The 26,833-nt window shown below is 39.4% G+C and overlaps 2 protein-coding genes across 4 annotated transcripts; one reads left to right on the top strand and one right to left on the bottom strand.

The window, feature by feature from the left end:
* The first annotated feature begins 1,456 nt into the window (after positions 1–1,456).
* On the top strand, positions 1,457–8,547 carry LOC148836372 (C3a anaphylatoxin chemotactic receptor). Its single transcript, XM_088914381.1, has 2 exons — positions 1,457–1,508; positions 7,124–8,547. Exon 2 carries the CDS (start codon positions 7,136–7,138, stop codon positions 8,189–8,191), a length of 1,056 nt encoding a protein of 351 aa, XP_088770507.1. The 5' UTR covers positions 1,457–1,508; positions 7,124–7,135; the 3' UTR covers positions 8,192–8,547.
* Positions 8,548–9,140: 593 nt separating this feature from the next.
* On the bottom strand, positions 9,141–26,442 carry cenpq (centromere protein Q). 3 transcript variants are annotated; one of them, XM_088914377.1, is made up of 9 exons: positions 26,112–26,442; positions 22,751–22,840; positions 20,292–20,346; positions 18,805–18,916; positions 18,096–18,164; positions 12,478–12,607; positions 11,842–11,961; positions 11,327–11,404; positions 9,141–10,501 (listed from the first exon to the last, which is right to left on the bottom strand). In XM_088914377.1, the coding sequence occupies exons 1-9, from the start codon at positions 26,121–26,123 to the stop codon at positions 10,298–10,300; spliced, it is 870 nt and encodes a 289-aa protein (XP_088770503.1). In that variant the 5' UTR covers positions 26,124–26,442; the 3' UTR covers positions 9,141–10,297. The 3 variants fall into 3 exon arrangements, with proteins under 3 accessions (XP_088770503.1, XP_088770505.1, XP_088770506.1); XM_088914379.1 differs by having other exon boundaries at positions 9,141–10,495; XM_088914380.1 differs by having other exon boundaries at positions 10,464–10,564.
* Between the last annotated feature and the right edge of the window lie 391 nt (positions 26,443–26,833).

Here is a 26,833-nt window from a genome sequence, read left to right as displayed (position 1 = left end):
TCGTGTTGCCAAATCAAACAGTTATAAAAGCAGTCAGAATGCTCTCAATAATGTCAGTGTACCTGTTGCAGAAAACAGTTTGTCATTTTCCCAATAATACATTTGTGAATTTGTATTAATTGCAAGTGAAATATTTATTCAAGGAGGCATGGTAGTGCAGGGGTTAGCATTGGCTTCCTGGGTTTAATTCCACATCTGAGGTGCTATGTGGGTGGAGTCTGTACAGTATATAGTCCCCTTGTTCACATGGGTTTCCTTGGGGTGCTCTGATTTCCTCCACAGTCCAAAATCAAGCTGGCCCTGGTGTAAGTGTCCTGTGCTTGTCTGTTGCTTGCCAGGATAGGCTCTGGTTCCCCCAATAACCTGAATTGGAAGAACCAGTTAGAAAATGCATAGAAGGATGTTTCTTCTGTCTTTTCAGTATAAAAATCTCCAAAATATAGATAAACACTTTCAGGAAAGCAGCAGCCAAGATGAGCCAGTGTTTCTTCCCAAGTGAAGGTTACTCAGTTCTGGGGTCAGTGCTTTCAATGTTTTGGTAGTGTACAGTAGCTGGAATCTAATGACAGCAGATGGTTGGACACACTTTGTAATAGAGAGTTTCTTTCTTTTACTTCACAGTGTGTTTTTTTTTCCTTTTTTAGAAGGTACCAACTAGTGCAAATAATGTTAAACTTCAAATGAGGGCTCTCCATTTAGAAATTAATGAACTATAAAAGCAAATCATTAAGATTAACCTAGGTAGACCTTACCACTATAAGTGATTCACTACATATTTCCAATAAATTGCAGTTAAATTAAATTCTCATATTATTTCTTATATCATTGCTTCTTAAAGTGTTAATAGATGATTATACTATTAACATATATTAAAATTTCTTTAAGTGTCTAATAATTAAATGTTTTGTACCAAAATGTGGAGTGTGAACCCCTTTAGTTTATTTTTAAACAGGTCTTTTCACAGTAATTTCTCAGCCTAACTCTACCTTGTTTCATTAAACTAGTTGCTTTGAGGTGATGAAAAAAAGTTCCATCTAAAAAAAGTCTGGTTGAATGACTAATTTAGTTGATTGATTAATTAGTCTGTTGTTCAATTGATTGTAATAGCCACCATTCCATTCTTCAGTCTCTGGTTCCAATCTTTGGTTTCATTATCTTGTGTTTTACAATGATTGTTAAACATAACTTGAGGTGGAACAAATTATCCCACTTTAAATACCTATTTTTGGGAGGAGGTGCATGGCACACCCATCATGATAAGCTACATTCGAATGTTGTCGAGACAACAGCATTGCACAAACCTTTCTTTTGCAATGTGTCGTGCTCAGAAATCCAGAGACCCACAGATTCTACTGTTGTGAAAATGTGGGTGAGGAAATGCAGACTCTTTCTCTTTCCTGTGTTGAAGAGCTTTTTCGCTGGTGCATTTGCAGTCTCATAGGCAGTCTCACAGACAGTTTCACAGGCAGGCAGTAACAGGTGGCTCACACTCGGCACTCCACACTCAGGTAAGACCCACCTGCTCCAGCAGTTCCCTACCCAGGCATGTTGGTCATCTGTGTTACTCTTCATTTCTTGTGGAGAGACAGGCTTCTTTATAAAGAGGTTGTATTACAAAAAACCTAAATCAAATAAGGGACTTTTCTAATTCTAAAGATTCTGGAGACAGTTTAGTTAAGCAGCCAAGTGAAGTAACCATGAGCTCAGCTGAAATGTAAACCAGCACATACTGTTGTGCCCTTTTACCGGGACTAAAAATCTTTCCTTTGAGTTCTGGAAGTTGCTCATGGATCAGGGTGATTGCTCATGGATCAATTACAATTGCCAAATTGATAAAGGCGGCTCTTTTTTGTGCTATTAATACAATGCAATCTATGATTTTTGATCGCCCATATACTCTGCTTGAATCTGGTTTTGTTGTCTATAAGAAATCCTTGCAACGCACAATGAACCTCTTTTGTCTGTTTCTTTTTGTCACTAAATTTTTGAGGTCTATGGTTTTTTCTGAAAGCATACACGTTCTTTAACTTTTTTTTTAATTAGGAGCTAATGCAGCTGTTTTTGTTTGGGTTTTGAGCAGTTTGCTTCTACTAACTTGGAAAAGTGCAATTTAGCGTAAGGGGAGAACAAACTGGCAATTTGGATGGAGCCAAACATTTTAGAGACAAGAAATGTGGTGCAACACTGTAAAGCCAAAGTGCCGTATTTGACAGTCTTGTGTGAGCATTGTGCCAAACTGCTGAACCACAGGGTTGCGATGAAACAAGGTAAGGAGTGCTGTGGCAATTTGTATTACAGTAAATTTGTAATACAAAAACAAATTTCCCCTAGGGGACAATAAAGCTTGAATTGAATTCAATTGAATTGAATTGAATACAAATAATAATTTGTATTACAGATGTTACAGCAAAGCTGGGAGCTGTTTATACAAAATTGAACGACACAACATGGATTTGCAAAATTTCTCTTGTTAATTCTACCTCCTTTTTTCTCAAAGCTTTCCGCTGTTAGTGAATTCTACTTGCTCAATACCACCCCAGTGCTAGATCAACAAGATACAGGTTTCTTTTCTAAAGATTCAAAGAATTTGCCTACATGCGGTAATCATTTTCATCTTACGCAGATATTACAATTCCTCCTATCAAAACCTTTTCCCTTCCATGTAAGATTTCTCCTTTTTTATTTTTGAAACACCCCCACCCTCCTGCCATTCAAATAACACAATGATTTGCAGAACACCAGGACATAGACTCACACTGCAGTACCCCTCCAGCTCTGGCTCCAGCTCCTCCGTACGCCAGATTACACAGTAATTTATTTCTACTTCTTTGGCAGGAAACATATGGATGTTCAGAGACAATATAAGAATGTGAGAAATGTCAGTGCTTGGCTACAAATCCCACCAGAAGTTCCTTTTTTAGAATATTGTCTACTCATTCACCATAAAGTTGTACTGTACATTGTAGAGGTAGCCACAGTGACACTTCATTGTAAGAAAACTATTACAAAGGAAATGTTATTACACAAATGGGTTAAGAAATGGAGTCAATATATTTCTTCAATGGATTAAAAAAACCAATGCTCAAGAGTAAAATCACTTTGCACAGAGTGATTACGGTGATTACAATCTTTAAAAAGCTTACTTAAAACAACCATCTCTTTAGTGTGATAATAAGCCATTTTAAACTATCTAATCACCCTCATCTCTAACATTTAACTTTTGAGTTTTGTGGGGACCTGGAGTCTAACCTGGAAGGAAAGGGGAATTATGTGGGACTAGCCCTTGGCCAAATTATTGAAAAACTAAATCAGGAAGCAACAACAGAACAAGGCAGCTAACAGCAGGAAGCTGATGGTCTTCTCTGGGTGTCAAAATTATTTTAGAACAAAAAAAAATGCCCTATACTCACAGGGTGTTTAGAAGCAGTACACCTCAGACAGGATGTTTGTTCTTTAACTTTTTAATAGCAACATCTATTAAATGCTATTATTAAAGTCTCTGTAATTTGTATTTGCTGCAACCAGGCGCTGAACACTGTCAATGCAAGAGTAGATTCCCTTTTTAGTACCAGTATATTTGTTTGAAGGTTTATAAAGTCTCCCACTTAAAGACCTTACTTTGAACTACCTTCCTGTACCTGGGAGAAAGGTTTTTCTCTATTTGGTAATTGAAGAATCTCAGTGTGGGGACTGAAGCCTGTCTCCATTACAACGGAAAATGCACCATTGCCCTGTGACATTAATTCTCCATAATAGACCTCCTTTTAAATCCTCCAGCCTTTACTTTCAAAACTAACCAGTTGCCCTTGTGCTTGCTGGAAATTTGCAAGTAATGTATCACACATAATGATTTTGTAATTGCCTCAAATACTTCAGAAACAGTCAACACACCAGCTTTTTAAGAATGACACAACTACTGAATCATCCTGGCCAAATTTCCCATTGGCCCTTACCAATCATGGCCTCCTAATAATTCCCATCTATGAATTGGCTTCATTACTCTGCTCTCCTCCCCACTAATAGCTGATGTGTGGTGAGCGTTCTGGCGCACTATGGCTGCCGTCGCATCATCCAGGTGGATGCTGCACACTGGTGGTGGTGGAAGTCCCCATTACCTGTAAAGCGCTTGTGGAGTGGAGTGTCCAGAAAAGCACTATATAAGTGTAAGCAATTATTATTATTATTATAATTATTATCCTAACCTACCAAAAATATTTCCCCGGTTTATTTAAAACTTAACCACTGTTTTGTTACATTTCTGTACATTGTTATTCCACATTCTGTCTGACCATAAATATTGGGGATAAAATATCTCCACATTCAGTGAAAGTAATGGTTTTCAATGCAAGCAATATGCAAAGTCTAAGAAATGGAATACAGAAGGAATCTACTGTACATTGAATACTTGGCATTCTTGCATTCTGAACACAATAGGAAAAAGCAATGCGCTGACATAATGATAAATTATTTTGAATGCTGCGAATTATCTCCTTTGAACAGCAGGTATTTATATATAAAGAGCCTTGCAAAAGAATTAAGCCATTTGAGTGTACCATTTTGTAAAATTACAAATGTGGCATACACATTTTTAAATTAAATACTTTATTTAAAACTGGGATGCTAAAACTGAAGACTTGTAAATGTCAGGACTTTGACTGGGCCACTCAAGCATATTTTCTTATTCTTATACCACTCTAGCGTAGCTTCCACCTGAAGTTTTCTCCCAGGTTTTGGTCTGAAGCAGGTTTTCCTCTACTGTTTTCCCAGCACATTACCATTACTCCACCTACAGTATGTTCGCATCAGTCTTGAAAGTTTAGTCCTAGCTGACAAGAAGCAGAACTATAACAATGTTTTCACAACCATGCATGACATCACTGACACCAAATTTTGTTTTGTCTGGCCTTAAGATATGTTGCCAAATGTTTGCAGTATTTCCTTAATGTTTTATTGCAAATGCCAAGTGGGATTTGTTACTTTTTTAAGTTCCATACAAGCTCTCTTTGTAGAATGACTAGGATATTCTTGACCAATGGACATTTTTTCCCATCTTAGCTGTGGCTGTAACTTTGTACAGTAGCTCATTTAAGGTTCTCACAGTGGATTACCTAACCAATGTTTTCTTTGCCTGGCTGATAGGAGGAACAGCCTAACCTAAGCAGTGTCTCAGTGGAGTTGTCTTTTCTGTTCTAAGATATATTCAGTTTTTTAACTGTTTTATACCTTTCACCTAATCTGTGCATTCCTACAACTTTCTGACTCTCTGAGTTGTTTTCATACTGTAGCTCTTTGATTTTACTACCTGGCCAAAGAACTTTACAGAAACAGGTGCATTTATTCTGAGATCATGTGATTTCATGTTAAATCACTATCATTATACCAACAGAATAGATTGACTTATCAAAGTAATTCTGTGCACCTGAATTTTGGTTTAAAATAGCAAAGGAAGGGAATAATTATGACCCGGGTACGACTTACAGCACTGCCTCTTCAGTAATATATTAAATGCTTTAGAAGAATATCCAACGGTTATTATTTCAATTCTCCACAAATTGATATCCCCAACAGGCAATGGATAAAATCCAAGTCTCAACATTTAGACTTCAGACAAATTATATGTGACTGTAAAAGTCTTTCTTCTGATCTAGTTTAATTAAGCTATCATTTATGTGTCATGAAAGCTCATTTAAAACTCGAGGATTTTCATTTATTTCTATTTTTTTGTTGCTCGTTCAATTTATGGCCCATTGTTTCATATCTACAATGTATTACAGATTTTCTTTATTTCATATATTTGGAAGACAATTTGAATATGTGGAGTAGGTTGTATGCAGAACGAATATTTATGTCTGCTACACAGTGTCATGACTGCCATCTTTAACTCAACAGAATGTGAAAACTCTGCAAGAACCTGAATATTTTTAAAAGGCATCATGTCATGAAAAACTCTCCAGTATCTTAGACCAATATATGCACGTTATGAGCATTAGCAATCAAAACCTTCACTAGTGTCTTCTATTAGAACAGCTTTGAATGTTGGGTGAGAGAAAACAATGCTTGCCATTTGACCAATTTTAAAATTACATTGGTAAAAATGTTGAAAAACCTGATTACCTCAACTCAAGGCAAACTATACACAAGTAGCGAATATGAAATATTATAAAAGCAGATCCATTACACTTACCAGTCCAGTCTGACTAATTTCAGTTGTTCCTCATCATTAATGCCACTTGTTCGTCTCTACACATCCATAAGGCAAAAGGACTGCTTTTGATTTCTCTACTCCAAAATCTAGATTAATCTATTAAGATAAGGTACTAAATTAAAATCCAGTGTCTTAAACTTTTTCAGACGTGTTTTTGCATTAACTAAGGAAAATCATTGAGTTATGAGAAGAACAATGCAAAATGTCTAAGACTACATAAATTAATCATCAGGTTCTTTGATCAAAAGTAACTTAGAGAGATGAAAGGGCAAACTGCGTCAACAGTTACTGCAAAATCATTCACAGAATCTCAGTTTTCTGTATCATCAAGAGGATGGATCTGAAAACGCTGAATTAAACTGCTCAGTGTAACATGCAGTGAGTCAGTAAGAGCCAGGACATGAAATGAGAATCTAATGAGAGCAAGACCTGTTATTTAATTACTAAGCAACTTTGTAGCTCTGATGGCCTCCTATATTGTCCTACAGAACTAATTGAATTCTGTCAATTAACAATTAAATCCCTTACAGGAGAGAAAATGTACAAATGTATCCTTAGTGACCATAAATGCAAAGCTTGGTTACCCACAGACCATCTCTCCTGATCTTAAATTGGTTTCATGCCTCTTAGTCTCTTACTGGTCCTAAGGGGAGGTGGTGACATTAAAAACAAGGGCACAGATTTTTATTTTGGACAAAGGTACCAATATATTATTTGCATAATGTAGTGCCATGTTCCAAATGTAAAAAGTCAGGTGGAGGTTAACAGGATTTTTCCATTTTTTTGTGAGAATGTTGTTACCACTTCTACTTACTTTTTTTCATGTGAGGATGCCATTTATGTTAGAAAAAAGATTCTTTGGCCGTTCTGAATTTGGCAGTTTTCTTATATGTCGATTTCTGTCTTTCCTGTCCTCAGAAAACTCCCTCAATGGCTGTGTTCCAGACTGCCGGGATGCCCATTTCACCCACTGTGGCCGCACTTTTTGGAAACAACACCCAAGATTCATCCAAAGAGGCTGCACGTGTGGTTCAGATGGTGGTCACCATGCTCATCTTCCTGGTGGGCATTCCTCTCAATGGGCTTGTCGTATGGGTGCTAGGAGTGAGGAGCCTTAGGAGGGGGGGGAAGAGAAGCAGTGGCAGTTTTGGCATGTACGTGGTGAATCTGGCACTGGCTGACCTCCTGTTGGTGTTGCGCACCCCCCTGGCACTGGGCTACCTGGCTGCTAATTATCACTGGCCCTTTGGCTTGCCCACCTGCAGACTAGTGATGGTCCTGCGTGTGCTGGGGCTCTATGCCAATGCCTTCCTACTGTGTGCCATCAGTGTGGAGCGCTGCCTGTGCTTGCTGCACCCCCTGTGGTACCGACTGCAACGACCGCCCTGGGTCGTCCCACTGGTTTGTGGCATCCTCTGGATGGTCTCCATTCTCCTTAGCCTCCCATACTTCTTCACCAGCATTATCATCCCCTATAATAACCACAGTCAGTGTATGGAGAACACGCCCCAAAACCCCAGCAAGGGTCTTTTCATCACCGAGACACTGCTGGGTTTTCTGTTGCCACTGTTCATCTTTGTCACCTGCAACCTGGCCGTGCTGCTGACCGCTTGGAAGACAGGGGGCACCATGAGCCCCACACCCACCTCCCCACGATACACCAAGCTCTACCGGGTGCTCTTCTTCACCATGCTTGTCTTCCTCACCTGCTGGGTACCTTACTTCACCTTCCGCTTCTTGAAGACACTGTACGGGGATGATACACACCACCCCTTCTACATCTCGTCGACGAAAGGAGTTTTTGTCTCACTGTACCTGGTGTACATAAAAAGTGCCCTGAACCCTGTGCTGTACGTGTTTGTAGGGAAGGGGCTTGGACACACCATCAAGGCCTCGTTGCTGTCTGCCATAGACCGCGTGTTCAATGACGAGACCTCTGACTACAGCCGCAGGAAGTCGCTCCGAGAGCGGAATTCCCTGGTCTAGCCCACGTCGGACCCCATCTCACCTTATGCAGACTAGCATCTCTCATTTTGCAAATTAGCCAATGCCCACCCCTCAATCTCCTAGACAACTTGTCTCTTCCTTTGTTTAGAGGGCCATCTGCATGGCCCCTTGAGAACATTCACAGCGATCAAGGACTTTAAAACCAATTTTGAATATATCTGAAATTTGACATGAAAGACCTCAGAATAAAAGCCACACCTTTTGTTATTTCTTCCTCACCACAGCGGAATGTTTACAGCAGAACTATTGAAGTCTGAGAGATTTTTTTTCCATTTTGTATATACCTAAAAAATAGCTGTTGAATAGGATCAAAGATTTTTCTTCAGATATTTTACTTACAGTATACTCCATTTGCTTTTTCTTTGTAAACTGAATCAAGCTTTAAACTATACTAATGCATTACCTGCTGTAGCTTTAATAATTCATTGTTCATGTTGCTGTCAAACTTGTAAAACGCCTTGAAATAGAGTTGTCAGAGAAACGGATTGCTTATCAAAATAGTTTTAAGCCCAGAAGTATAAAAATGTATGTACTGTATTCATTGTTAAGATATATATTGTTAATATATTACTTTTTCAATCACATTATTTGTCCTCAGTAAAATTCATAAACCAAAAATCAAATCTGAAGAATCCCCTGGAATTGTGCAAATGGTACACATTCTCTAGCTTACATATACGTCTGTAAACATGTTTGTTTGCAGGGTAATTCACAACAGAATGAACAAACATGCAGCTTCTACCACTTTAAGATCAAATCCTATAGAGCAAACTGCTAAAATACTCTCTACTGAAATCCTTTTACAGAACTAGTTTCATATATTGTAAGAAAAACTACCTTAAAGACAATTTATAGAAAACATTTTTCAATTTGCCAGTGTGCACCATTGGTCTTCTAGGATGGATGTGAATGCAATTTTCAGAAATTCCATCTTCCAGACCAGTTTAATTCAGCCTACATTTCTCTGTGCAGGTATGCACTGCACCAGGAGATCACATGAAAGGACAGAGGGGCAAAGTAGTTGATCCTCTTATGACATATCAACTTCAGAAGAAAAATAAATTACTGTATGTATATGAGATTGTAAAATGATCTGCAAGACACATACACAAATGTTATTTTAAAGTTTTTCTACATATCACATTTAACAACAAATCATCAGCATATGAAAAACAATATGATAAAAAGGGTTTGATTCTATTGATTTTGTATATATAATCTGCAAATATATCAAATTATTAGTGTGAAGAATGCAGGCATTGGAAATAGGTGTTATAAAAGGAGAATGCAAGAAAAAACTCAGATTTCTGCATCTAAAAGAAGGGTGGAATATATAGTGCCTTGACAAAGGAACATTTTTGAGCCAAAACATTAGTTCGATAAATTACAAGCAAATGGGGCAAAAAGTTCTGACTTGCTGTCAACTGCCGCCTTTAGATCTACGGTAAAAAAACAAAACTGCTGAATCGGAACATAGTTCCAGTTAGACTATGTTCTGTAGACCGATGCTAAAAGGCTGTCTAGTTTTGTTTTTATTATGCAAGAATAACCTTACTAACTCAGGACTAAAGGGTTTGTCATAATCAACAAGTTAAGATTTTGACGTGTTTAACCCTGGAAGGAAAAAAAAATTCCACAAGGTTATTTTAGTTGAGTAAAACAGCACTCCAGGTTCACCATGTCGCAGGGACAGAGGGCCAACGAGGGAGATGATATACAGCTGATAGAGAACAGGATACAGCGTTTCTGTACCATTGGTCTGCAGTGGTCTGCTTCCCACAGGCTCCCTTGTGCTCTGCTCCTTGTATTTGCTATGGAAGCAGTTATTACGTGCAGTGAAAAGTGGCTTTAGAAGTTGTTATGATATTTCAGAAAGGCCGTGTTATTGTGAAAATGAATAAAATTAAGCCAAACATAAAAAAGGACAAAGCAGAAACCACTAAGTCTGTAAACAAAAAATCATGGTGATATTCTAACCAACATATAAACCTCTGTGGTCTTTAGAGCAGGAAGACAGTTTCACAGAGTAAGAGAGGAAATGGCAGCACTAGGCCCCGCAATGCAGCAGCACACTGAGGCTGCGGGCTACTGTGCTGCTTCAGGGCTACTGCTCCTCTGGCCCTCGGAGGCAGTCTCAGGCCCAGACCGTGAGTAGTGCTCAAGGCGGTCGACTTGGTCATGCGCCAGCTCCAGAAAGGCCACGATGTCCTTCATCTCCTTGGAGGCCTGCAGGGCTTGTCCAAGCTGAAGAGCTATACCAGGGTTGGGCAACATCTTCATCATCTGTTCCTGCCAAAACATGAGTCATCAGGTGGCAGAGGGAGAGAGTGCCAGAGAGCAAATGCCCTAAAACTTCAAGGTTATAAAGAGAACAGATCATTAGTCCCATTAGATCTTGCCATTTTTCTACCTAAAAAGCTTTTTCATCACAGCATTTGGATCCATTTCTGAAGCTTCTTAAATGCTTGTCTCCACTACTTGGATTTCTCTAGCTATTAATTATCCCCCACAGGACCACTAAGAGCAGAGCCAAAGTATTTAGATGTGGTGGTGGGGGACTACTGGAGCTGCAGCGCAGTTTATGGTTAGGAAACTATGGCCCACCAAACACGGTTCACTAATGATCAGGATCCCTCCCAAATTCATTCACCAGCTGCAAATGAAAAGACCTGAATTCATGACACTTCAGTCACTGAGATACCATATTTTTTGAGGGGGTGACAGTGACATTAACTAGGACACCACCTTCACCTTAGTTTTACCTCACAGTCCTACATTTGTAACCATACACTGTTTCTTCTTGTTCCTGAAAGGGTCGAATTAGTATTTTCAAACATCCTGACTCTCGATAACCACTGGACTTCTTCATTTTAAATTAGGGAAGGCAGTCTAGAACTACAGCTGATAAAGGACTTGTGAAACCTTGATAACACTCCAAAGAACTCAGAAAGCTCTGAAAGCTTTAATTTACACTGTGTTAGTGTCTTAAGGAATTTACAGTTGTTTGTGTGTGTATGATTAGGGTCTTAAGGAGATCTCAGTATCTTTCTTGAGACTGTGCGGGACGTAAGGACCGACTGTCCAATCTGTGGGTGTGAGGCAGTGCCGATGTACCTGAAGCAGGGGGGCTGTAAAGCTCCGGGGAGGAAGGGGGGGCAGCTGTAGGGCTCTAGGCCCTGGCCGTGGCAGCACCTGCAAGAAACCACAAAGCACATGAGACCCAGGAAGCAGAAGTTCACTTATCCAGCCTTCAGACAATTTTGCTTTCATTTTATGTCTTAGAATTCACACAATCATTTCAAATTTCGGCATTTCTTTTTTACAAAGCGCAGATATATATTTTTTAATTGAGGTATTATGCAAAATAACCTTATACAGCAAGAGAAAGCAAAAGCTCTACTTAATGTTAAAATGTATTACAACCATTTATAAATATTTGAATCACACTAGTTTAAGATTTCTCTGTCCAAAAGTTTTTTCACGGTACAAATGGTTTGTTTCTCCTGTAGGGTGTAGTCTGCCAAATTTGGAACAAACGGACCAATGTAACAGCTTGTAAGCCCCATTAAGCTTAACCTTGTAACTCTTTACTTAATTTAAATAAAATCAGACCCCCGGAGTTGCAGTACCTTCTGGGTGCATCTCTCCAACTTCTCCTGCTGCACCCTGAAAGTGCTGATCCCTTCTTGTAGGCTGTTCTTCTCAACTTCCATCTCTTCCAGTGTTTTGACCACACAGCTCACATTGTCCTGCCAATACAGAACACCACATCGTCAGACACAATACTTTGGCACACTGTACCACACAGCTCACCTTGTCCTGCTAATACAGAACAGCACAACATTATACACAACACACAGGCACACTGTACCACACAACTCACTGTCCTGGCAACACTGATTAGTACAGTACCACACACATCACACTACAAGCACCCGCTACCACCTAGAGCCAAAAAGATAACAGTTTTTTTGCACAAGCAGGAGTCATTTGACACCTTTAACTACTAGATTTGCCAACACTGCACATTATAGAGACATAATAGCTTAGTGGCACGTTCAAAGTTCAGTGAAACCACCATAGTATGCCTGAGCTTAACAGTAGTAATCTTTTATGTGACCAGAATGACTTTCTGTATATAGTCTCACTTTTTTATATATCTCTCTGTTTAGGGCTATCTATCATTCTAAGCATAACTCCCTTATTAATCCTCTCACTGATTTCCTTGGCCTGCCCCTTCCTTTCACACCCCAGCCATCTCTCACCTCTAGTTTGTGGAGGGTGTTTTTGCCAATATCAAGCTTCTCTTTCTCTACTTGATGAAGCTGTTTAATCCTTCTCATGTCACCCTGGTTTGTAGAGGGCACTTTCAGCTGTGCGCAGTGAGCCAGAAAACTGCAGAGACACAAGGTGTTGAGTGTAACAGATTTCAACAGATAAGCACGTTTAAAAAACTTAAGGTATACAATCCCAGGTCAGGACCACAGAGAGATGAGGAGCTTTGTTCCTTCGGTAGGAGGTTTTAAAAGGGCTGTTTTCACTCAGAACAGCCGTGATTTTCTTACCTTTTATTGCAGAGGAGGGACTACGCACGATGGAACAAAAACTAGAAGGCATTATTTTGAGGCCCCTGGTGTAGGCAGACCTGCTGTTGGAAAAACTCAAACTACTAATGTTAAACAGCTCAAATTGCTGTAATAAGTGTTGAGTGTAACACTGATTTCCACAGATAAACATGTTTAAAAAAACAAAGTGCACAATCCCAGGTCAGGACCACAGAAAGATGAGGAGCTTTGTTCGTTTGGTAGGAGGTTTTAACAGGGCTGTCTTCACTCAGAACAGCTGTGATGTTCTTATGTTTTATTGCAGAGGAGAGAAAGAAGAATTAATAAATTGGAATTCTAAAATGGAGACAGAGAAACTGGCTATTCTCATTGTCTAATTGATTTCTAATATTTTTCCCTTTCACAAGAATGTACAACTCTTCCTTTTTAAATATCAACAAGGTAGCCACCTGTCTATTTTGTAAAAATGTACAGTGCCTTTTTTTTCCAATGACTCTTCCCACATTTCAATGTTGCCTGATGATGTTCCAAAAGACAAGAAAAACCTACCGATACCATATTTGGCTCTTTAGCCCCTTAAGTGCTATACATTGCAGCAAAGCATTTTGGCCCTAGGCCATTAGTGCTTCCTGCACTGCCACAAAGTTCACACTGCCTGGCTGCTTTATGAACTTGGACTTCAGAGTGCAGAAGTTACACCAGATATACTGCAACTCTAAGCTTGAGTTTTCTTAACTTTCATGGCAAGAACCATCTCGAAAGGTTTTTATAAAAATCATGTCACCATGGTGCACAGGAAGTCTAAATCTCTTGAGTAAAACAGGAACTACTATAAAACAGTACTATGGAAAAATTTTAATGATTTTTTTCTAGAAAATGAGAAATTTATCAATTTCTCAAAAATTAGGGACACAGTAATAAAAAGCATACTCCCATCTGCTGTGACTCACTCCAGTTTTACAAGCTGCCGGCTGTTCCACCAGTTTTACTGAAAAAGAGGAAACATGCGACAAGATTTCTAAATCTCAGGTTACCTCCACCGTTCCCTTGGTTCTCCGATTTACTTAGAAGTGTGTGTCAAATGCACAACATCTGTCACATGGTGCTGGTTTACGTACTTACTGGGGTCATCAGCTGGCAAACCTGGAGGAAACCAAACTGCTATGCTCTGAGAGTTACAGTAGACCATTAGTCCCCTCACAGATTAGAGATGCAGCTCTGCCAAAAGCAAGTCTACAGCAGTGGTCTGAAACACTTTCTAGAGGACCTAGGGACTTCTGATTTCTGTTGAAACTTTGTTCTCAGTCACACAATTCTAATTAACTGTGTAATTTTACCAAGCTCTGAAGTGTTTTAAGTGCTTTAATGAAGTGAATACTTTAAATCAGTGGTTCTCAAACTTTTTGGACCAAGTACCACCCCTAATCCAACCAAAGCATCCAAGTACCACCTACAAGTCATCATCTCATAGGAACCCCAGAAATTCTCAATGACCAACATGAGTGTATGTGCACATACTCACACATACATATAATAAATATTATAATAATAAACTTTATTTGATATAGCGCCTTTAAAGGTGACTTCTCAAAGTGTTTTACAGAAAAGAAAAAAACATTAACAACAACTAATAAAAAAGCACCATTTCAGTGAGAGGGGTGAGCCTGTTTAGTTGAGCAAAGGAGATGTGAATTAATTTTTCGAGCCTTGATACAATTCACAACAGAGTCTAACAGATATTAAATCGTCAGGTATTTTCTTGACGGCAAAGGTCTCGCGGTGGATGTTGTAATGCGTACATTAATTTCTGGAGCAACCTCTCTAATTCGTGCAACTACACCGTTATGTCGGCTTGTCATTGCTCTAGCACCGTCTGTACAAACTCAGACGCATTTTATCAAGTCGAGGCCATTCTCTTCGATAAATTCATTCAGAAGCTGAAATATGTGCTCTCCTGTAGTTCCTGTTGGTAGCGGTTTACAGAACAGAAAGTCTTCATGGGACATACCCTCAAACTCGTATGTAACGTAAACGAGCAAATTGGCCAAATCGACTACAGACTCATCTAATTGCAGTGAAAAACATCTGCTCATCTTAACGCGCTCTAAGTGTACTTTTGATATAATCCTTCATTTCAATAATTCTATGAATGACTGTGTCTTTCAGGGGGAGGGGGGCAGCAGGTCGAGCTGTTTAGCAGCTTTTTCTCTACACATAATACGCGTCAGCTCTTTTGCCAACGGTAAATAAGGTTCTTCAAAAATAGTGTAGCTTACCTGCTTTAGCAATCCGCAAGCTTGCATTTTTCCGCGTTTCCGTTTTTATTTCCGTATTTATTTAAAGTTTTTATTTCATGCGCATGGGAGCGAAACACAGAGACGCTCGGTGTATTTTTCTCAAATTAGAACAGTTCTTAAATATTTTTCTGTTATCACGCTTTCGTGTGCTCACAAGATTACCTGCGTTCGTAGCACGTATTTCTATGCATTCCTGTGTTTACAATGTTGGCATTGTTCCAAAATCACGCACATTCTCCTTTCTCCCTATTTGCGGGAGATAAAGTAGCTTTTTTTAAATACAATTGGTCACTTGCATCCGTAGCACGCATTCCTATAGAGTGGTATAGAATTACAGAGTATCTCTTGTGTCCACTGAAGTATTAGCGTGCACTGTATCGTAGTACGTAGGCTGCGTATTCGACACGTATTAAAATACAAAATATGAAAACCCGTCCCGATTTTTCAGTGCACACTACACAGTTCCAGGGTCATTTGGCGTACCATCTAGCAGCACTCCACGTACCACTGCCGGTACGCGTACCACAGTTTGAGAACCACTGCTTTAAATAACATAGTGTATAGAACTAAGAAAAGTCCCAGAAATGTGTAACCATCCTGTTATTCAACTGACTACATAGGATGGAACAAAAACTAGAAGGCATTATTTCTGGTTATATTATATAGACCCCTGGTGTACACAGACCTCCTGTTGGAAAAACTCAAACTGCTAATGTTAAACAACTCAAATTGCTGTTGAGTGTAACACTGATTTCCACAGATAAGCATGTTTAAAAAAAGAGAACAGACTGCAAAACACAGTTATCTGAGCTCTTTAATCTACCTCAAGGTGAACAATTTAAAACTAATACTTTCCATTCTGCCAGTGTCACTGATCACATCCTGTATTAAAGCTTTAATCATTCTGTGGAATCTGGGGAAGAAGCTCAGAATCACAATTTTAGCTTTGCCACAATACGGATTCAGAAAAAAATAACATTTAAAAAATTTCCATGACATGGACCTGCTTTGTGATGTACACTTTTTATGGTTCCAAAATGAAATGAATGGTCTCCTGAAACATTTACATTTGATTTCAGAAAGTATAACACTTGGGGAGGAGATCACAAATTGAGCCAAACACAATGATGATGTTTTAAGTAACCCACAACTTTCCACCCTGATTTTAAAGTTTCTAACAGACATTACATTTTTAATGTTTTAATCAAACATTAGTTAATCAATGCTTTCATTAAGAATATATAATACAGGTTTGCTGGGACACCAAAATGCCTTAATATCAACAACACGGCTCAGCAGCTTGCGTCAGTATCAATCCTGCTAACTGATCCTCTTAATTTTTAAATGGCAAAGTACTATGATGGTGTCACATGTGCCAGCAGCAAGAAATTTCCACAGACATCACCAAACATTTTTGGTCCTTCATTGACAATGTAGTTTCTACAACAGTACTAGAGTTCTTAATTGCAGACAGGGAGATAAGAGGGAACTCTGTGCTCTTTAAACTTTCAAAGATATCAACAACTCTTCCATTTTCTGCACACTTTGCTTTTTTAACACAGACAAATGCGGATGCGTTCTGTGCATTTTTATAGTATCCTGCCTGTATGGGTAATTTCTGAGTTTAACTTGAAACCACAAATGAAAGATCAAGGGTGGGGATGGAAAGAAAATTAGCTTATTTGGGTCAAACAATATGTCTCCAGTGTCCCAGTGTCTCTATCGACTCCTTAAGTAGTCAAATAGTATCGTAAAAGTTCTAATTAGTAACAAGTCTTTCGGGAAACAGTTGGATGAGATCCTCAGATCATTTAGCTATTATAAACTAACTACCAAAAGGTTACGGACGTCGAATGACCTACTTTCATCTGTAACCTTTCTCATGTTTATGAGTCAAAGTTTAAATGAGGTCCCTTTCACTTACCTTTCACCACTATGTAGTGAAATTAGCTTTTGAATCTGTGTCTGATCAGTACTTACAGGTTAGTGGAATTGCTTTGTATAAAAGAACAGAGAAAGGCTTGATCTGGCAGGCAAGGTGAAGTCATGGTTCTCAGGGTCACAGCAAAGAGCTTTGCGAGACTGAAGCTGCTGTGGACCAGACTGTGACAAAGCAAAGGCCTCTGTCCCTATGAGATGCTATAATCCAGAAGCTACACCTGAAGTACACTATTTACCACAACACTTTTGAAAACAAAATGTAAGATAAATTGCTGGCATTACAAACTTGCCACATGCTTACACTGCTCACAAAAACTCTTAAGGCTAATCTACACTACGCACAATTTTTATTGACATCTGATGTCCAGTTACACATCCGTTCAATGGATAGAACTCTGAAGTCTACACTGGCAGCACATGTAGCCCAGTGTCCTGCTCTGGTTTTTATGCTTCAACTCAATTTGTATAGGTGTACACATCAAAAAGATAACTTAATTACATATTGCAAAGTAGATATTTGTTTTTTTTTCTTTATACCATCCGGTCCCAACAGCCTACTACCACATAAAGTCATATGATGCATTGCAAAGCTGCTGAAGAGACCACATACTACTAGTTTACCTGAAATCTTGTGGGTGGAGTGCTTGACCAGTTGATAAGGCCTTTTTGTTTTGGTTTCCTAGCTATAATTCAAAGATAATGTGAGATATGGACAACTAACTACTTACTGTTAAATGGGAGATGTACTGTACAAACACCAGCAGGCCTCCACACAATTACATCACAAAAAAAGATTTGGTTTGGACAACCATTTCATCTACTGTGGACGCACAGTTTTTTTATTGTGTATTTATTTAGTGTATGTATATACAGTATACTAAGTAACAGTAATATTCTGGAATTACAATAATTTCAATAACATAATAATATGCTTTTAAGAATTATTGCATATTATGTAGTAAACTACTGAAGCTGTCGTTATGTTGTTATGAATTATGAGCTGTTATAATCTTTCAAGCAAAAGGAGTGCAGTGGCTATACTCGGGCCACTGTCCAGTGACAACTCGACACCACCCTCACCTGTCTTTCTGCTTGTTGAGTTGTCTCTGAAGCTCTTCTCGGCCTTTCCGGCTCGAAGACAACACTGACCTGGGAGAAAGAGAAAGAGCAGGAGGAAAAGCAAAATGAGGCAGAGAGAGCAATCAGAAGAAAAAGAGAAATGAATGGAAGATGGGAGATACAGATAAAGGGAAGAAATCAGACAATCAGATCCTTTGTCTGTCTCTCTGACCAGTGAGATACTGCAGTCCTGCCACTGAATAGTCATCAGTGGCAGGACTGCTGACCATCAGACACTGAGATACCACCGCCTTACAACTAGTCTCTGACCACTCCCTCAGTCCTGCTACCGGCTCAGCATGCTGACCTGCCTGACCTGCACATCTGCACCACATGTGGCAGATACTGTCTACCCTGCAAGATATCGTCTTGTAAAAAGGACTGAGCCCCCAGAATTCCATCCAAAAGCAGCTTTCAGATCATTACTTTCCTCCACTACAGGCATGATCAAACATTTTAAAATAGCCAAAAAACAATTAAATAAAATTCAGCTCCTGATACTCTTCATATATGAACTTACTCTTGCCAGGAAGCCATCCTCTACAAGTAAATAATGAATTAATTCATTTTAAAATTGTTTAAAGTATATATTGACAAGAGTTCAGTCTGAAAGTCAAGATAAGATAAGGGATGAAGACCGTGTTGTCGGCAGTGTGTTGTGAGCACTTACAAAATTGCCATATTTAGGGTTTCGCTTAGATACTGCAAGGAGGATTTGGGCAAGGGCTTCCAATCCTTCAAGACTTTCCCTTTCTTTCCAGCAGGAAGCACCACGGAACACACTGAAGAGAATTACAGGAAAAGTTCAACCATGCAGAGCTAGGAAACCCATTTGAAGGTCAAGTCTCTGATTCAACAAAGGTTTGTAATTTGCTGTGTAGCAGCATTCTGCATAAAAATAAAATCTGAGAACCTGGAAAAAACTTTTTAACTTGTTAATACTGGATCTCTCTGGAGTTAGATCGAAGGTAATTATTACTTAGCTGACTTAGCTCAATGTAATGTAAACTCAAAACAACAGAGCTGTAAAAAAGATATGAAAGCTTTATAGGTTAGTAAAACAGTTTAAATTACTACTATATAACAAGGGGCAATTTTAGTAGAAGTATTATAATATTTACTAACAGTTAAAACATTTGAACTCAAATATGACATTAACTGAAACCTGATCTTCCACTACAGGGTCCTTATAAAAGATTTAATACAGCACATTTTATTCACTGTGCAAAAAGATAAAAAAGGTAGAGAAAAACATAGAATTGGTTCAAACACTAAAAAAGAAACTTTCTTAAAATGTGTTAGATGTGTTTCAGTCCTTGACAAACCTAGGAAAAGTGTCCCAGAGATGGGGGCGGTAGTCTCTTAGGAGCATACAGAAGGTAGACTGCAAGTTTTTTTTGTGGCATGTAGAGACAAAGGAAATTCTTGATAGAAGATGAGCATGCTTTCTTGACCTTGCTAAAGCCTACAGTGTACTATTCTGACAAACCTGTGCCCAAGCTTTTTAGAAAAAACAGCAAACAAGGGTATTACACCAACTAATCTAAACAGTAAAATGAAAGTGTTCAGGGTTTTATTGCATCAATAATTTTTCATTTAAATAATTAGAGAAGCTGTGCAAAAAGGCAAGGGTTAGAACCTTGAACTGCTTGGAGTCAGTAAATGGAAGGCAGACAACATCACACAGAGCTGTGTTACAGGAGCGCCCCCTCTTGGTGCAAGCACGCAAGACAAGATTAAGATGCTAGATTAGCATTTTCAGTTGTGACTGTAAACAGTCACACACTCTTTTTAGTTTAATTTTGCAGTCGGTTTGCTTCCCAGATGTACACTTATGCAAATATTGGTATCTAGTATCTGGAAAAAAATGTTTATTATGCTTTGTCTCTTGAAACCCATCCATCCTTGCAGATAGCAAGGAAAGATTTTCTACAAGATAAGATACAAGTTATAAATACAAACAGGATTGCAAGGGATTTGACCACATTCATTAAGAAGCTGGAGTTAGTGTCCCAGGCAGACATTCATAATCTCCCATTTATTTCAAACATACAGATTAGCAAACACAGATACTGCTAGGCAGGCCTGGTGAAAGGGCTACAGCAATCCGAACACAAGCACCCCCCGTCTCCCAAACAGCTCTTACTTCCATCTCACCTCCTTTCTTTTTCTGGGGCTCAATACACTGGGCCTTCCCTTTGGACACTGCCGCCTAGAGAAAAAAAAATGCAGTGTTTAATCTCCAGGTTTTTTTCTGCTTCCTGGCGCTCCTTCTGCACAGAGCTTTTGAGCAATGGATTGTGCAGGCCCGGTGACCCACCGACAAATCGGGCTTTGAGCAAACGCTCCCCTGCAAGGTATTCGAAATCGTCTTATGTCCAATATTTTACATCACCAACCCAGGAACCTGCAAACGTGTTTAATGTCATATCAAACATAGGGGTACATTTAACATTAGACATGTAGGATGATTTGTGGTGTAAAAAGAAAAAAAACAACAACCGCTAGTGGTAGCCCAGGACTGGATCTTGGGCAATGTTATTATGTAAAAACAGTTTACATCACCTGCTGCTTCCTGTTATGGCAATTCTAAATTGCTGTTACATGAGACAGGAAGTTGGGAAGACAACACGGAGTTTTTAAAAGTCCTGCAAACATATAACAGTTATTTACATAGCAGCACCCAAAACAAATTCTCCCCTCCACATTCTCAGGGGTTCCCAATTCTGAACAGTGATAGGGCCTTTCAGTTCTCATGAATTTTAAATGAACAAGTGACTGGTGGAAGATTCACATGATCTTTATGGGGCTCTACCACATGACCTCTTAAGAAAATGCTAACTCAATCCTGAATCACTTGTCAGCTATGACTAGGATTCCCCAAGAGAAAGAAAACTATTGGCTAAGGGTAGGGTGTGGGATTGAGATTAGTTGGTTAAAATTCTCTCAGTTCTTGGCACAACAGCGACTCCTTTCACTTGCAACGCACCTGCAGGTTTTGCAGTGATGTTAAAGAAAAAAAACGCCTGCTTCCTGTCACCACTAACCCTCCTGCAGAGCACTGTAGAGCTGGGCTATGAATCAGATGAATGGTTCTGCAGGTTAGAACACTAAAAAGAGAATGTCTAACTCTTTATAAAGTGATTGGATTCCTTGTTAAGGAACCAAGACACTTGAGAACCGGAAATTTCAGTGGCTACATAATAAGTAAACAGTTTTATTATTTTTTATCTTTTAAAAAAGAAAAAAATATGATGTCAAACTCAATCCATCAGATGCATGTACAATGCATATATACCATCCAACTTCTTATTGCTTCTTCTAATACAGGGTTGCGGATGAGCAGGAGCCCATCCCGGCAGGTGCAAAGCAGGATACACCCTGGATGGGAAGCCAATTCAACACAAGGCACACACAGACACAGACACATACACCCTCACCAGGAGCAATTTTCCCAGAAGCCAATTAGCCTACCAGTATGTCTTTGGACTATTGGAGGAAACTGGAGCACCTAGAGGAAACCCATGCGAACAGGAGAGAACATACAAACACACAGATGGCACTTCAGCTCTGGAATTGAACCCAAGGCCCCAGAACTGAGAGGCAGCAATGCTAACCACAATGCCACCAATGCATATATTTATTAATGAAAATGTCTCAGATACAGTATATGACCATATTGGAATTTTCCCTTAAAGGTTAGAAAACAGCGTGCCATCTGAATATACCTGAGGGAAAAAATAGGAATGAGGTGAACAGGAGCCAAAAAGCAAAGGGATGGCACTCAGTGGTTCCAGTGAATGGAACCTGAAGCACAATGGTCCAGCAGTCCAGTTGAATGCACTGCCTGTGTGAAGGACAGAGAAAGTCAGAGCACCATGAATGCTGTACCAGACAGATACAGACACGCCACCAAGGAGCTCATTACTGTCCTCGGAAGCACACACTCATCATCACTCAGGGACACATTTGCACATTTCACTTAGAGCTCTTCGCTGCCTCAGCTATGAGAATAAATATGTCACACTCCCGGAAGACAACAGTGCTCTCCTGGGATAAGTAATCAGGCTCATTAGTTTCCATCCTATTTTACCTTTCTGCTTCTTCAAAATTGCTTTCGTTTGGGCCCAGTGCTTAAGGCTCGCATTAAATTAAAAAGGCTGCAGCTTCACAGAGTATGAACTCAGTAATCAAGGGCATCTCTTTTTAAGGAAATCCACCATCAAGGATTAAGAATGAAAATTTGTACTGGCAGGCAGACAAAAATCAGACAAAAAATAGAGTCATTGCATGGCAATTGTAATCTGATTTCAAGGTTTTCAAAGACGCCTAGTTTGATGTATGTGACAGGGTTTATTTTATATTTGGTTAAACTTTGCGTGGGGAATGTTTGCAGAAAGATTATGCGTGTTTCAGAACTATTCTTGTGCCATTTATGTCCTTTTTTTACATAGACATTTCTGCATAAAAAAACCCTTGGATATGCTTGTGTTCAGGCCACAGCAGAAAATATACATCTGTGTCACTGCTGTGCTGTCCGTAGGGCTTTTCTGTACAATACACTCATTTCAAAACTTCACTGAGTTGTGTGACGACGTCATTCATCCGTCTCTCACCTGTGAGTATACTTGTCGCTTCTTTCTGCCACCCTTGGTGCTCCGTGAAGGTGTAGGCCCGGCAGGCCTGTCGGAGGCTCGTGGAGGTTTCTGCATGATCAGAGGAGAAGGGAGAATGAAGAGACAGAAAGAGAGGACACTACAAACCACAGGCAGGAGGCTTAACACCCTTTAGGGTACTAGGAAAACAAAAACAAGGGCAAGTTTACATAAACATCCTGCAGAGACAACTTTCACTGCTAGAATGGGGCTGCTAGCTCACACTGTATCACTCTCGTTTTTAAAATCTAGTTCAAATGTAGCTTTCTCTTAAATCAGCTCAATCATTAGAATCAATGGACAGTTGCTTTCTGGGAGACCCCTGGACTTGTGAACTTGTGAAATGTTTGGCAATTTGGAATAGGTTGCCCTTCCTTGTGGGTTCTTAGCCCTTAACTCACCTATTCCGGTTTACAAGAAATGCTCCTTCTCTGTGATATCTTTGTTGATACCAGCCTGTGCATTCTCCAGGGAGTGAGGAAGGCTCTCACTCCAATGGTTTTCCTATTTCATGTACCTCAGACCTATATCTAAATTTGAAATCTAAATGTTTTAATAACTGCTACAAGGGGTGTATCCTCTTCCCCATATGGCTTGCTTCACTTGGCTAAAATCAGTCCTCTCACAGCTATGAACAGCAAATGAATCTGCCTTTGAAACAGCAGCACCGCAGCTAATCCACTTTCATCTTGCACATTCAATATACACAATACCGCACTGGTGGTTCCAGATGAAGATTTCTCCTAACCCTCATTCTCAAATACGTGCTCAGGGTGTACCTGTTACTGACACACAGGCCATTCTCGGGGCATTATCAAGCACCAAACGACCCCACCCCACAATCATTCTTGGGGTGCTATCAAAGCCCAGAATCACCCTGCTCCAGTATTATTCCCGGGAAACTATCAACCTCGAGAGTCAAAAGGCTGTATTTTACGAGACTGGATGAAGAATAAGAAGCAGAATTCTTCTGCAGAAATTCATTTTCTGGATAAATAAGTGCAACATTTTTTCTAGTGCAAAACCTGTAGGCTCATCAGATTCCACTTTGTTTTGTCTTAATTACTCCCTCCCTCCCCTTTGGGTTTCTTGTGAGCTGCCATTTTTGCTTGTGATTTTGGTATGGGTCATATACCTTTTTGCAGTTTTATTCCTGTATCACTCGCTTAATGTTTACAAATGGTACAAGAGAGCCAGCAATACCAAAAGGCCAACAACACAATAATAATGCAACACCTTTCACAAATTTAACAAATTCAACAATGTAATAAGAACAAGAGACACTGAACAGAGTCCCAGTGGTAACTATTGACACCATCACCACTGGCCAGGCATAGATGAGGCACAGGCTTAGGATAACTTAGCTTTCTGGAGAAAAAAAAAATCCTGTAAAACCATATCTACAATGAATGACTGACACTCTTTACTGACTTTGTATTACAAACACACTGATTTATTGATTAATGTAACCTATTGATTCCCTGGACAGTTTTAGCTCTTATTTAACTGCATTACATACTGCTATTGTGCCAGTGTATTTGTTTACTGTTATATGACTTTCAGGATTACCCTGCAACTCACTGAACCTCAGCAGGTGTGAGCCTGGTCAGTACAGTATGTGGATGGGAGACCTCCTGGAGAAAAACTAAGGTTGCTGCTGGAAGTGGTGTCAGTGGGGCTAGTAGGGGGTGCTCACCCTGCAGTACGTGTGGGTCCTAATAGCATCAGGAACACTATACCGTAGAAACACGCCGTCCTTCAGATGAGACGTAAAACCGAGGTCCTGACACTCTGGGGTCATTAAAAATCCCAGGGTTTTTCTTGATAAGAGTACAGGTGTTACCTCAGCATCCTGGCCAAATTTCCCATTGGCCTTTACCAATCATGGCCTCCTAATAATTGATATCTATGAATTGGCTTCATCACTCTGTTCTCCTCCCCACTGATAGCTGGTGTGTGGTGAGCCTACTGGCACACTACACACTGCCGTCGCATCATCCAGATGGCGACTGCACATTGATGCTGGTAGAGGGGGGTCCCCATTACCTGTAAAGCGCTTTGAGTGGAGTGTCCAGAAAAGTGTGATGTTAGTGTAAGGAATTATTATTATCATCACTGAAGGTTACCTGCATTAGCATAAAAAGTATACAGGTCTGCTAGCATACAAATTTACAAATTAAAATTTGATTAAAACTAACAAAGTATGCTGATCACCTGGTGTAATGCAAAACTGATTGTTTAGGACTAGCATTATTAATAGAAACACTAGAACATTTATCATAGTATGTTTGATTTATACTACACAATTTTGATTGTTTAGGTCTAGTACTTTATTGAAAGTGACAATATGGAAATGAAGCTTAATTTGATAAATGTAATATACAGACAAATGTTTTGTTAGGATGCTTTTTTGTATAGGTCTAGTTTATGCAGCCAAATATATTGGTCAATATACAGTATAGTATATAAATATAGAGTAGTTGTTTATTGACATATACTGTACACTGGTTTATTGATCACATCTGTATTTGGAATTGATTCATAAACATAATGGTGTGATACATAAACTAGCTAATACTAGAAATGGACTTTCAATACTTGGTGCCTGTGTAACGATATTTACAGATGAAAGATGGTGCTCATTTGGGTAGAACATTGCGTGTTTCAGCAATTTCTAAAATAAACTTTTTTCAAGCTCTTTATTTAGAAACTATGTACAGTATAGTTAAAACTACCGCTGTGGAGGAAAACAAAAGCTTCGCAAATATTTACATGTACTTGAAAAACACCGGATCCATAATTCGCAGTGCGTGTTAAAGCAATCCGGATGTGCTGATGAAAGACGTGTTCCCCTTCTGAAGTTCCCCACATCTGAAATAGGCTCCATAACCGAAACGTTGAGTCTCTTTTCTTTTCATCATGGAATAAACCTTTACTTGTTCCTGTGTTCTCCATCTGTCAGGCAGTGCTAACACTACAGATCTCAATCCTAGGACAGCGAGGCAGTAGTAAACACGACCTCTGAGACGTCCGGCTTTCAAGCAACACATGAGGCAGTGCCAGCTTTTATCGCCAGCGCCAAAATCAACGTTACCAAAAGCCAGCAAAAATAAAAATATAAATTGATACGCAACGCTTTTACTGAAAGCTGAGAATACTACAATGCTGAGTGTAATAAAGACAGAAAAGGAAATATCCAAATTGCACTGCTTCATATTTTCAACTTCTGTATGTACAATTACTGCAATGTAGGCAAAAAAATGTAAATATTAAATCGACATTGATCGAATTTCACCATGCAGGGAAAACGCCGAACACTAACCTTATTCACCATGTTCGTGGCTAACACTGGTCTTGCCTTACGTTACGGTCACTGAATGCAAGACTCCTGCAGCCACTGCCAGCTGTCGGTCTGATCTCAGACGCGGTTTCAAGAAGATTTTTTCAAAACCGTATTGGACAGAACTCACCAAAAGAATTGCATTTATTTTTACAGAGGGCGACTAAAAACCTTGTGCGTCGTATACCCACATATGGGGTCACAACTACAAGAATAATATTGGTTAAATAAATGCCAAGTTGTTCAACCTCTGTCTCCCGCCGTAACTGCGCAAAGCTGCGCAGAATCTGTCAGGACCAACGCTGACGAACCTGCGTGACGTCACCCAACCTCATCCGGAAGTCATCTTTGTACGGGGCTTTAAAAGAAAAAATATCGCTTGAATTTTTATGTACCTCTTGATTTTATTATTTCCTATAAAATTGTGCGTTTTCACTGAATGAGCCAACAATGCTATGTATGTGCTTCCAGTACTCCATATTAAAAGTAATTAGGCAAAATCAAGATAGAATCGCATTATCCAGGTGGATGCTGCACATTGGTGGTAGTCCCCATTACCTGTAAAGCGCTTTGAGTAAAGTGTCCAGAAAAGCGCCATATAAGTGTAAGCAATTATTACTAATTATAATAATAATTATTATTATTATAAGAATAACAGTCTTGGGGTTCTGGAATCTGACGTTTTCTGTCCCTTTAAATCGTCA

The sequence above is a fragment of the Atractosteus spatula genome, chromosome 4 (genome assembly GCF_055471065.1).
Source record: "Atractosteus spatula isolate fAtrSpa1 chromosome 4, fAtrSpa1.hap1, whole genome shotgun sequence".
NCBI lineage: Eukaryota > Metazoa > Chordata > Actinopteri > Semionotiformes > Lepisosteidae > Atractosteus > Atractosteus spatula.
The sequence above is the reverse complement of the archived record's forward strand: the minus strand, read 5'-3'. Positions and strand labels throughout refer to the sequence as shown.